The following is a 14,207-nucleotide window of genomic DNA, read 5'->3' on the forward strand; positions in this document are numbered from 1 at the left end:
TGATGGCAGTTTAAACATTGCAGAAGAAAAAGATGAGTGAACTTAAACACACAGTAATAGAAGCCATCCAAATAAAACAGAGAAAAAGCATATTTGAAAAATAAGCAAGACCTTGGGCCAGGTGCGGAGACTCATGTCTGTAATCCCAGCACTTTGGGAGGCCAAGGCAGGTGGATCACGAGGTCAAGAGATCGAGACTATCTTGGCCAACATGGTGAAACCCTGTCTCTACTAAAAATAACAAAATTAGCCGGGCATGGTGGCAGGTGCCTGTAGTCCCAGCTACTCGGGAGGCTGAGGCGGGAGAATCACTTGAACATGGGAGGCAGAGGTTACAGTGAGCCGAGATGGCACCACTGCCCTCCAGCCTGGGGACAGAGTGAGACTGTGTCTCAAAAAAAGAAAAAAAAAAAACAAGCCCCTGTGAGCTTTAGGGGAACTTCAAGTAGTCTCTAACACACATGGAATTGGAGTCTGTAAAAGGAAAGTGGGAAAAGAACAGAAAACATTATTTTGAGAATGATGAAAAAATTTCCAAATGTGATGGGAACCTACTGATCATCAAACCCTGAGCACAAGAGGCATGAAGAAAACTACACCAAGCCTCATGAATCATAACCAGAATGCTCTAAATCAGTGTTAAAATGAAATCCTCAAAGCAGCCAGAGATAAAGGACATGTTTTATGGAGGAACAAAGGTAATGATGATAGCAGATTTCTCCTTAAATGAGGCAACAGAGAAAATAGTAGAACATTATTTTTAGTTTTAAAAGCAAAAAAATTTTGTAGAGTTGTATACTCCGTAAAAATAGCTATAAGAAACAGTGAAGAAATAAGGACGTTCCAGATAAACAAAGCTGAAAGATTTCCTCTCCAGCAGACCTGCACCACAAGAGGTGTTCTGATGTCTGATGGAAATCTGGATCTACCCAGGGGGATGAAGAACAGGAAATGTTGACTACTTGGATATATAGACAAGATATTTTTCTTTATGTAAATCTGTAGAAAGGATACTCACTTTTTACAAAAATAACATCAAATGTATTGTGGGGTTTATAACATATGTTTAAAATATATGACAATCATAGCCTAAAAAGGCTATGAAAAAGAAGTAAAGTATATACTATTGGAAGACCCATGTATGTACTATTACTGAAAAGTACACTGATTAAAGCTTTTATAAACATTGATGATCACAGAAAATATAAATGGTCTAAGACACCCCATTTAAAGGCAGATATTTCTGGATAAGATAAATAAAAATAAGATCCAGTCATGCTGCCTATGAAGGAAACATGTTAGATTCAAAGACAAATAGATAAAAAGAATGGGAAAATCTGACAGCCCGATGAAGTAGCTTTCAGAACCAGGAATACTAGTGATGAAGATTTTTTTTCATATTGATAGAGATCAGTTCATCGAGAGGATTTAACAATCCTCAACTTTAGGTTAGTAACAGATTTACAAAATATTTGAGGCAAAATCTGATAGACCTGGAAGGATAAATAGATCCACAGTTACAATCAGAGGTTTTAGCATCCTTTTAATAATTGATAAAACAGGAAATGGAAAAGGAGCAAAGGTATAATAGACTTAACCCTAAATAACTTTATTGACATTTATAAAATATTCTTCTGCACCCTCCTCCCCAAATAAAACAGTGGAATATACATTCTTTTCAAGGACAGATGAATGAATATATTAACAAAGGTAAATCACATTCTTGATTATAAAGCAAATCTTAATAAATGTAAAACGATTGAAGTCATATATTTTCTCCCACGATAAGGGGTTTAAGTTTAGTTAAATTAAAAATCAATGACAGAAGTATCTATAAAATCCCTAATAGTTGGAAACTGAATATGCTTCTACATAATGGATACTTCAAAGAAGAGTTTGAAGGGGGAATTAGGAAGTATTTTGAACTTTGGGTTATAACAGAATTTATGGGAAATTTACATATAGGAAATTTATAGGAAATATAAAATACATATAATACTCATTGATTTCATTGTTTTCCATTTTGATCCTTACTCCTTTTTTCTACTTGCTTTTGCTTTTTTCTAGCTTTTTAAGGTGGAAGCACCTGAAGTCATTGATTTGAGATCTTTCTTATGCAACACAAATAAGCATTGTGTTTGTATTATGTACGTATATATCTACCATATGTAAATGCATATATGAAGTTTCTCATATATGGGATATAATGTATTATGTGTAATATATATTAATGTGTAAATTTCACATATAGGGAATTTCATATGTGCATGTATTTATGCATATATATATATATATCTGCTATACACATGTATGAAGTTTAACTTGGATAAGAAGAAAGGTCTAAATCAGTGGTCTTAGCTATTTCCACTTGGAGAATGTAGAAGACAAATCCGTATAATAGTAGAAGAAAGGAAATAACAAAAAGCAAAACGGAGAACAATATAATCTGTAAAAACAGAAAAACAGTTGAGAAAATCAGTGAAACCAAAAGCTGTTTCATTGAGAAGATCGATAAAATGGATAAACTTCTAGGTGGAACAGATTATCAGTATCAAAAATAAGAATGATGAATCACTGAAGATTCTATAGATACTATGAAGGAAGTGAGGAAATACTATACCTGTAAGTTATCAATTTGACGATTTTGATGAAGTTTCTTTCGGATAAACAGCTACTACCACTTACTCCAAAACAAATAGATAACCTTTCCACAAAGAAAAACCCAGGTCCCCAGATGCTTTAGTAGTGAATTCCAGCAAACGATTAATAGTACCACTTCTACACAAACTTTTCCAGAAAATTCAGGAAGAGGGAATACTTCCTAAATCATTCTTTGAGTCCAGCATTGCCCTAATAATAAAACCACACAAAGACATGCAAGGAAAGAAAGCTATAGACCAGTGTCCTTCATGAACGTAAATTTGAAAACTCTAGGGATTGGAAACCAGTGGTGTGTAACAAGGTTATTAATACCTCATGACCAAGTGTGGTTAATCCCTGGCAGGCTTTTTCAACATTTGGAAGGCAGTCAGTATAATTCCCTGTGTCTAAGCCAACTTCATGGCTAGGTGACCTGTGCAGTCACATGTTGCTGCACTCTTGTAAGAAGGGATCCTATACTTGGCTTAATGCCCTGTTGTTGCCATCTTTAAGTTCTTCACAGTTTGATCTTTGAACTTGTGATTTGTGTATGAAGTCTGATGGACACTGGACTATGTGTGCAAGTAGACAGGATACTTGAGAGGCAGTGCCCTACTAAGCTGTTGGTCACTCCCAGTATGACTTGGGAGTGTCCTGGAATTGTGTGTGGGTGGCCAAGGCTATGATCTTTGTCTGCATTGGTTGCAGCAGCAGTAAACTCACGAACAGTTGCACCCTGGAGAGGACTCACAGTGTGAGACTAGCTTGCTGTGTCTCCCCTAAGCCTGTCCGTCTGACATTCTTAGGAAATACTAATTTTCTGGGCTGAATACTGGGACAGCAACCTCCAACTTTCAGGCAGTCATCATTGTCAGTAAAGTATTGGAATATAAAAGCATACTTGTGCACATTGTGTTAAGGCACACTAGGCAGTTACTAGAATTCTTTGGAGTGTAGATTCTTTGGTCTCAAGAACTGCTGCAACATTGCAAAGCAAATATCCACAGGCTTAGAAACAGGAATTTCATTTGATGGGAGAGAACATGATTTTCATATAAAATTTTGGATGAATCAAGTATTAACAAATAAGTGAATTTTAAAAATATTTTTTTTTTGCATTTGAAAATATAGCAATAAACTGCATAAACAGCTGTTTCCAATTATATGCAAATCATGAAGCCATTTTGGTTTCTTGTAAAAGATGTAGGAAATGTCAGAGGAAACATTAAAATGCCATTGTATAAATTTACATGTAAAATAGAATTCAGCTTTGTACAACACTAATATTGATGAAGAATTAATTTCAGAGAACTGCTACTCCAGTCTTTGTCTACATATACCAAAACTTGTATTTTTTTAACTTTTATTTTGCAATAATGTATCAGAAATCAGAAATTTAGCCCATATTGTCACAACGTATAAAGAACCAACAGGTTCCTAATGATTGCATCAGCTGAAAAATCAACCTTCTCAAAATTAAAAACTAGCAAAAATTACTTATCTTGCATTTGCCATGAATTTCAATTATATATTGAAAATGAAGTTGCTAAAAATATAAATTTTGATGACTTAGTAAATGAATTTGCCAAGAGTGCCAGAAAATCTTACCATCAAGATATCATAGTAACAAACTATTAGTAATTATTGTATCATTTAAAGTTATTATAACAAAACTTTTTTGTTATTTGCAAATTTATGTTATATATATTACTATTATACCTATTACATTTTACAAGTAATAAAATATATTAAAAGAAAAACATAATTTATTTTACCTTTTACTATACTTCTTTTTATACATTTTTAGTAACTGACCTCACATTTTTATTTTGCACTGTCCCCATCAATTATGTAGTCATCTCTGCCCTGTATTAAAAAGAAAAAAAAATAGAAAAAAGTCAAACCCATATGACCATTTCAGTATATGCAGAGAAAGCATTTGACAAAATGTATTATCTATTTCTGATTAAAACTCTCAAATGAAGAATAGAAGATAACTTTCTTTCATCTGATAAAAGTCATCTATAGACAGTGTACAATTGACATTGTATATAATTGTGAAAAATGGAATGATTTCTTTCCAATATCAGGAACATGACAAGGATGTCCATTCATACTTGATAGTATAATACATACTACCTAGTATAACCAGGGAAGAAAAAAAAAGGAGACTAGAGTGGAAGAGAAGTAGAAATGCCTTTATTCACAAAAGATACGGTTATCTATGTAGGAAATCTAATGGAGTCTCCCAAGATATGGGAAAAAGAATGACTAGAATTATTAAGTATAGCTAGGTGGCAGGAGAAAAATATGTAAAAATGAATTTTACTTCTATATATTAACAATGATCAATTGGAAATTGAAATTTTTGAAAGTTCTCTTTGCAATAGTATCAAAAATGTATTTTTTTTATAGTTATGTCTGGCAAAAGATGTGAAAGGCCACACTGGAAACAATCCGCTGCAGAGAGAAATTGAAGACCTAAACAAATGGAACTCCCTGCTTATGTCAGAAAGCTCAATATTGCTGACATGTTTTGTTGTTTACATGACTTACAGATTTAAAATAATATAATTCCATGTAGTAATTAGCAGGATTTCTTGTAGTAATTGAGTATGTAATTCTAAACTTTATGTGGAAATACACAGGAACTAGAATAACAAACTTTCAAAAATAAAAGCTGAGTTGTATGGATAAGATTACCTGATTTCAAGACTCAAAGTAAAAGTTTGCAGACTTTGTCTTTTTGTCCAGACTACATTTTCTTCAATTTTAACATCTAGTAGTTTTATTAAGATATGTTTTGGAGAAAACTGTTGCTGAACAGTTTTCCCAGGTTCGTGATGGTTCCTTTGCATATGTGGGTCAGGTCTTTCATTTTTGGACAGTTTTCTTAGATTATACTTTTTAATACTGGATTTATTCTGTTGTTTTCTTTTTTCTTCTTTAAGGACTGCAATAACATATATACTATATTATAATTTATTTATTTAATTGTAGACCATCTTTATCCAGAACTTTCTTTCTGATCCTATTTTCTTTTTTCTTACTCTTTTAAAATTATTGCTGCTTCTTTTTTTTCTTGTTTCATTCTCCTTTACAGTGCTGTTCATTCAAGTTTCAGTCAAGTGTAGTTTCCCCTTTGGCTCTGTATTAGTTTGCTCAGGCTGCTGTAACAAAATTCAACAGACTGGGTAGCTTAAATAAATTTTCACACAATTGTGGAGGCTGGAGGTCTGAAGTCAAGGTGCCAGCTGGGTTGGTTTCTGGTGAGGTCTGACTCCTTGGCTAGATGGCATTTTCTTCTGGTGCCCTCACACAGCCTTTTCTCTGTGCATATGACCAGTGGTTGGGGATGGTGGGTGGAGGGAGAAAGAGAGCTCATGCATGTGCTTTCCAGTCTCCTCCTACTCTTATAAGGACACCATTGCCATTGTATTAGTTTCTTACCCTTATGCCCACATTTAACCTTAGTTAATCTCCTTAAAGTCCCCATCTTCAAATACAGTCACACTAGAGGTTGAGGTTTTAACATACACATTTTGGGGGGGCACAGTTTAGTCCATAACAGATTCCTTAATAAAGAATGTCTTTAATAAGACTTGAATTACAGTCTTATTTTCTGTGATTACTGTGTCCTCTTTACAACTTCATTCCTGAGTTTGATTACCCTTTGCCTCTTTAGTTTGCATACAATCCAAGTCTCTTCTCTTGGATTTCCCAGTAGCCTGAGCTTTAATCTGCGTGAACTCAGATATCTTCTGAGTATTTTCCCACTCATAGTGAAACTTTCCCTTTCTGGGAGTAGTTTTGTGTTTCACCCTCTTTGGGCTGTCTGTCTCCTCTATTCCATGTGATCACCACAGTCTCTGGCTGACTCTCTTTGTAGGCATAGGCTGTCACTTTTTACTGTATTTGAATATCTATTGCTTAGTAGTACTTGAAATTAGTAACATTTTCCATCTCCTAGTTATGCTAAAGTCACGGAATGTTATAGATAATATTATTTGCTCCACTTATGCTGACTTTTATAATTCTTGGGGGGATGCACAGGGAAATGCAGATGTAAGCAGTTGCTATTATTCTTTTTACATTAGAAACCAAATGTGTGCATTCAAATAGTTAAATTCCTCTCTGTTTTGTCACTAGCCTAGGCCTTTTGTTCTGGGTTTTGTTTTTGTTTTTTCACCCCAAACCCATGAAATACAAAAAATATGCACTTGCAATTATGTTCATCTTTGGAAATTGGCCAAAAAACCAGAGTTAGCTACAACATGGGGCATTTGTATAGAGATTTCATTCCCTGAGAAATGTTTTAGAATTTATATAAGATTAATTTTGCTTGTTTCTAGAAGTCTGGACAGCTGATCACCTGAAAGAGAGGAGCCAAGAAAACCAATCTAAACATTCGTGGGAAGTTGTATTCATCAATAATGAAATGCTGACTAAGGAACAAGGTGATGTAATAGGAATACCATTTAACATGGACGTAAGCTCTTTTCCTTCCAGAAAAATGTTCTGTCAGTATGACTCATGTGAAATGAGTTTCAACACTGTTTCACAATTGGTTATCAGTAAGATGAACTATTTAGGAGAAAAGTCTGATGAATTTAATGCCTGTGGGAAATTGTTACTCAATATTAAGCATGGTGAAACTCATACTCGAGAGAAAAATGAAGTTTTAAAAGATAGGAACACTCTGAGTCGTCATGAGGATGCTTTGCAGCATGAGAAGATTCAAACTTTAGAGCACAATTTTGAATACAGTATATGTCAGGAAACCCTCCTTGAAAAGGCAGTATTTAATACACAGAAGAGAGAGAATGCAGAAGAGAATAACTGTGAATATAATGAATTTGGGAGAACTTTCTCTGATAGTTCATCCCTCTTGTTCCATCAGATACCTTCGTCAAAGGACAATCACTATGAATTTAGTGATTGTGAGAGGTTCTTATGTGTTAAGTCCACCCTTTCTAAACATCACGGGGTACCTATGGAACACAATGAAAGTGGGAATAATTTCAGGAGGAAATTGTGTCGGTCACAGCTTCAGAAAGGTGATAAAGGAGAAAAACACATTGAATGTAATGAATGTGGGAAAGTTTTCTGGGAGAAGTCACATCTCACTCGACATCAGAGGGTGCACACAGGAGAGAAACCCTTTCAATGTAATGAATGTGGAAAAGCTTTCTGGGATAAGTCAAACCTCACTAAACATCAGAGATCACACACAGGGGAGAAACCTTTTGAATGCAATGAATGTGGGAAAGCCTTTAGCCATAAGTCAGCTCTCACATTACACCAGAGAACACATACAGGGGAGAAACCCTATCAGTGTAATGCGTGTGGGAAAACTTTTTGCCAGAAATCTGACCTCACTAAACATCAGAGAACACACACAGGGCTGAAACCCTATGAATGTTATAAATGTGGAAAATTCTTCCGTGTGACTTCGCACCTTAAAGTACACCAGAGAACTCACACAGGTGAGAAACCTTTTGAATGTCTTGAGTGTGGGAAATCCTTTTGTGAAAAGTCAAATCTTACACAGCATCAGAGAACTCACATAGGAGATAAATCTTATGAATGTAATGCATGTGGGAAAACTTTCTACCACAAGTCATTACTCACCAGGCATCAGATAGTTCATACAGGGTGGAAACCTTATGAATGTTATGAATGTGGGAAAACCTTCTGCTTGAAGTCAGACCTAACAGTACATCAGAGAATGCACACAGGTGAGAAACCCTTTGCATGTCCTGAATGTGGGAAATTCTTTAGCCATAAGTCAACCCTCTCTCAACATTATAGAACACACACAGGGGAGAAACCCTATGAATGTCATGAATGTGGAAAAATATTTTACAATAAGTCATACCTAACTAAACATAATAGAACACATACAGGGGAGAAACCCTATGAATGTAATGAATGTGGAAAAACCTTCTACCAGAAGTCACAACTCACTCAGCATCAGATAATTCACATAGGGGAGAAACCCTATAAATGTAATGAGTGTGGAAAAGCTTTTTGCCATAAGTCAGCTCTAATTGTACATCAGAGAACCCATACACAAGAAAAGCCCTATAAATGTAATGAATGTGGCAAATCTTTCTGTGTGAAGTCAGGACTTACTTTTCATGAGAGAAAGCACACAGGGGAGAAACCCTATGAATGCAGTGAATGTGGGAAATCCTTCAGTCACAAATCATCACTCACAGTACATCACAGGGCTCACACAGGAGAGAAATCTTGTCAATGTAATGAATGTGGAAAAATCTTTTACCGTAAATCAGAACTTGCTAAACATCAAAGATCACATACAGGGGAAAAGCCCTATGAATGTAACACATGCAGGAAGACTTTCTCTCAAAAGTCAAATCTCATTGTACATCAGAGAAGACACATAGGAGAAAAACCTTATGAATGAAATGGATATTGGAAATTTCCAGCCACAAATCAGCCTCCATAATGCCTCAGATGATTCACACTGTGGAGAAAGCCCTGCTGACATCCTGAATGTTCAGTAACTATCCACAAACTCACCTTATGTTACTCCAAAGTAACAGTAGGGGATAAACCCGTAGACTACAACAATTATAGGACAGCTTTTGTTAGGAAGTGATATTCTATTTAATATCAGATGGTTAATACGGGCATAAAACCTTACAGATTTTTTTGAATTTATGAAAGTTTTTGGCAAAAATACAAATAAGATTATGTTAGAATTTACACTGAGGAGAAAATTGTCAATTTAAGAAATTTAAAGTGAAAATTTTGCATAGAAATAAAATATGACAAGTTCTGTTTTGAGTTTGATACAATAATAGTTTTTAGGGTACCTAACAATAATTTATAGATAGATGTATATTGTGGAATATAAAGCTTTAAGAACTTAAAAAAAAAGTAATAATTAAAATACCTCACAAGAAATTGTAATGAGTACAGAGAATTCCCATGTACACTTCACCAAGCTTCCTCTAAGGATAATATATAATTATAATATATGGTCAAGTCCAAGAAATCGATGTTACCTTGCTAGTAGATACAGACTTACTCACATTTTACTATGGTTTGCGTGCACTGTGTGTGTGTGTTTATATCAAACCTTTACCACCTTTACATTTGAGTAACCATCAGCACAATTAGTTTACAGAACTGAAAAGGAATCTGAGATCTGTATAGTATCAGGATTACAAAGGAATCAGGATTTAGCCTCAAGTAGTTCCCTTGTATTAATAATCACACCCTTTCTGCAACCCTACCCCTGGCATCCACTTGATTATGAAGCTTTTTATAAAGCATCGATAAATTGATTAATATCAATTTATTAATGGGCAATTAATGGGCAATAGCATTAAGCACATCTGCGAGTTATTCCTGAAGTTCATAGGACTTACAAATGTATAAGTGGTATGTGATATAAATCGTGTGTTTTATATGCATAATGGAATTTAATGTAATTGTGAATAGGAAGTAGGTATCCTAGTTTAGTAGTGGTTATATCATCAGGCCCATCCCAGATGTTTGTCATGTCCTGAAACAATTTAAAAGGAGACCCACAGAGCTAATGTTTATCCATTTAAAAGGAAAAATCAAAATAACAACTTACCTAAAAAAAAAAATCTATCCTGTGCATGTGAAGATCTAGGCCTGCCTCCATGTTACTCCCTTTCTCTTCGTACCAGTGACTCATCCCATGCCATGAAGTGCCTAGGGTGCATATATGAACACTCCAGCTTTCAACGTAAGTGATACTCCAAATTTTCTTTAAGCAGCTGCTCTCCAAGACAGGGCCCTGGAAAGAGGCCCACACATATAGCCCAGTTGCTGCCCAGGGCGGTTGAACTGTCATTTCAAGGCTCATTGTACCCAGACAGGGATCTGAACCTTCAGAGACTTTTGCGAATATGAAGAGGAGGGTTGAGGCTGGAGCACAGCCAGAATCAAGCTGGCATGGGGCTGTTATTGACAGTGTGAAGATTGTACATTATATTACATTATCAGATCATACAAATAATCTAAGATTATACAGTCTGATGATCCTAGATTACACAAGTAATCTAAGCTTCCACTTTAGGAAACTAGCAAAAGAAGAGCAAATTAAATCCAAAGTAACCTGGAAAAAAATAAAAGTAAAAATCATAGAAATTGAAAAGAGAAAATCAATAAAACCCAAAGCTGGTTCTTTGAAAAGGTCAGTAAAATTGATAAACGTCTAGCTAGCTTAAGAAAAAACAGAAGACAAATATTGCTAGTACCAAAAATGAAAGAGGCCATCACAGCTGATCCTATGGTCACCAAAAGGATTAGAAAGAAATATGGACAACTCTGTCCATAAATTTGATAACTTAGCTAAAATGGACAAATTCCTTGCAACATGTATTCTCTCAAAGCTCACACAAGGTAGACCTCAGTAGGCATACATATCTATTAAATAAATCAAAGCAGTAATTAACCTTTCAAGGCCGGGTGCGGTGGCTCATGCCTGTAATCCAGCACTTTGGGAGGCTGAGGCAGGCGGATCACGAGGTCAGGAGTTCGAGACCAGCCTGGTCAACATGGTGAAACCCCGTCTCTACTAAAAGGACGAAAAATTAGCCGGGCGTGGTGGCACGTGTATGTAGTCCAAGCTACTCAGGAGACTGAGGCAGAAGAATCACTTGAACCCAGGAGGTGGAGGTTGCAGTGAGCCGAGATTGTGCTACTGTACTCCAGCCTGGGTGACAGAGTGAGACTCCATCTCAAAAAATAATAAAACCTTCCAAAACAAAGTGCCGGGACCAAATGGGTTCACGAATGTGCATTTTTTGAGATACTTAAGGTAGAAATGATACCAAGTCTCTACCGTGTCTTTCAGAAAATAAAAGTAGAGATAACACTCCCAACTTATTTTGTGAGGCCAGTATTACCCTAATACCACAACCAGGCAAAGATATTACAAGAAAGGAAAACTACAGATCAATATTTCCAGTGAACACAGATACAGAAATCCTTAAAATGTTAAATCAGGAATGCAAGACTTGTTCAACATTTGATATTCAGTGTAATCCATTGCATGCATTAGCAGCTCAAAGATGAAATATGATCATATCAGTAGATGCAGAAAAAGCATTTGACAAAATCCAATATCCATTCGTGGTAAAACCTCAACACAGAAGGAATACAGGAGAACTTACTCAAGTTGATAAAGAACTGCTGCAAAAAACCCTACAGGTAACATCATCCTTGAGGTTTCCAACTAGATGCTTTCCTATTAACATCAGGAACATGGCAAGGAACACTACTTTTCAGCATTGTACTGGAAGTGCTATCTAATGCAGTGATAATAAAATAAAATAAAATAAAATGCACATAGATTTGGAAGGATGAAATACAACTGTCTTTGTTCACAAGTAACATGATTGTCTTTGTAGAGAATTCTAAATAAACAACAAAATCCCTGCTGACGTTAATAAGTAATTATAGCGGGGTTGCAGGATATAGTCCTCAGGTAGATGATAAGGAATTAGACATCAAGTCACTAAAAGACCTGGAGGAACCCTAAATGCTTATTAAGTGAAAACCAATCTGTAAAGGCTTTCTATTTTTTTATTGCAATTATATGATATTCTGGGAGAGGCAAAACTATCGAGCCAGTGAAAGGACCAGTGGTTGCTGAGAGTTGAGGGGAAGGGAGGGATGGCAGGTAGAGAGGTGATTTTTAGGGCAGTGAAAGTATTCTCTAGGGTAATGTAATTTGTCGAAACGCAGAGAATGGAAAACAGTGAATGGAAAATGCAGAGTAAACCCTAATGTCAACTCTGGACTTCAGTTAATAATAATATATCACTGTTGGCTCATTAATTGTAACAAATGAACCATAATGATGCGAGATGTTAATAATTGGGGAGCCTGTGGAGGATGGGAGGGGTGAAGGGTTATATGAGAATTCGCTGTACTTTTTCCTCAATTTTTCTGTAACCCTAAAGCTACTCTAAAAAATGAAGTGTATTAAGTAAATAAATAATTAAATAACCAACCCCGAGGAACATCTTGTTTCTGTACTTGTTAGTCGTATGTTTCTGACTGAACCTGTAAATCACCATTAGTGAACATCTGAATTGCTTTTATACATCCTTAATATATTTTAAATTATGGTAATGGTGACCTGAAATTAAGGACTAGTATTCTTGGTTCTCTTGATATCTGAAGCCAAAAGGGCCTCAGATGACCTAACCTCGTTTCCATCACCACTGTGCTTCCACAGGTGAAGTAACTTAGCAGACAGTCCTCCTTGTCAGGAGGGCCAGGCACAGTTCCTGCTTATTCCTAAGTAGTAAGATTTTCTTCCTTGCCAGCTCTTGGAATTATTCACCAAACTCCTCACATCCTCCCACAGCAAACAGTGGTCACTGTACGCTCTGGATAATACAGCTGCTCACCACAACCCCTCCTTTTCCACTCTGCTCCCAAGTAGAACCCTGTGTGGCTCTGTCCGGCATGTGGTGTCCTTCTCACCTTTCTGAGAGTTGGTGTGACTGACAAACTGACTTAGATCTTATCTGTCCAGTGTCAGGTGTTCAGTATTCAACCTTTCTATAGCATCAGGGTAGGGGTCCCTCCTTCACCATCAGGGTGAAAAGGAAGCAGTTACAACCATTAGCATAAACAGGATGGCCCATCCAAAGCCAGGGTCATCTAGTCCAATTTTAACTGCTGTTGGCTAACTGATAGTTTCCATATTATGGCAAAGGCTTCTTTGACAGAACCACTAGTTGCTGGCAGGTTTGCACTTGGCCTGTGCTGTAATGCACTTTTCTTGGGGGAGGTGAGTGTCGCATCTCTTCCCATCCTAATATACTCTGTGTGCAGGACAGGAGTGCTCGCCCATTGGCTATATGCCTGCATGACTTGACTTGGGCTGAGCCTGTTTGACAGGTGGTCTCTGAGGCTCCCACCTGTAAAGGTATTGACCACACAGCACACGAACTGATCAGCACTTTAGCGCCACTTTCCAAAGATCTGGCTGGAGCTCTCTGATTATCATCACTGGCTGCATGGAGCATCCCTACAGATTGTCGTTTGTTGTTGAACACCCCTGGGTTGTGCATGCAGATGGCCTATTGTGAGGTTTGTGGAAAGACAGGAGACAACTGAGGGAGGTGAGTGTGGCACTCTAGTTGCCTAACGAGGCATTCAGGAAGGGTAGTACCTGCACCCCTCTCCTGTGCTGCTCCTTCACTTGCTGCTCCTTCACTTCACACATGCTTTCCTGACCCCTAAGAGTGTCAAGATGCACATGGTCCGGGTGCTGATGAGAAGAGAAAAAGGTACCAGTTCTCCCCAGATTACCAGAGGAAGTAACTCTCCTGCTCTCCCAATGCAAAACCCCTCTCCAGTGTGCCTGAGCATGGCCTGGCATTGCTGCTTGCCAACATGCCACAGGGTGAACCTTGCAATCATGGGGACTGATGGCCTGCACCTGGGCCACAGACTACATGGCTTTACCTTGAGCATAGGGAGAGTGACTGTGACATCCACTGTGCTTTGAGAGTCTGTGTCCGCTCCGAAAGTAATGTTGAGCC

General features: G+C 37.0%; 1 protein-coding gene across 1 annotated transcript in view; it reads left to right on the forward strand.

The window, feature by feature from the left end:
- The window catches only part of LOC126963097 (zinc finger protein 33A-like), a 52,949-nt gene extending 40,276 nt beyond the window's left edge, over positions 1-12,673 (forward strand). The window contains 2 exon segments of the mRNA XM_050805053.1: positions 6,993-9,055; positions 9,057-12,673. Of these exon segments, the coding sequence (XP_050661010.1) occupies positions 6,993-9,055; positions 9,057-9,170 (2,177 nt within the window). The 3' untranslated portion in view covers positions 9,171-12,673.
- The last annotated feature ends 1,534 nt before the right edge of the window (positions 12,674-14,207 follow it).

Source organism: Macaca thibetana, chromosome 9 (genome assembly GCF_024542745.1).
Source record: "Macaca thibetana thibetana isolate TM-01 chromosome 9, ASM2454274v1, whole genome shotgun sequence".
In the NCBI taxonomy this organism is placed as follows: Eukaryota; Metazoa; Chordata; class Mammalia; order Primates; family Cercopithecidae; genus Macaca; species Macaca thibetana.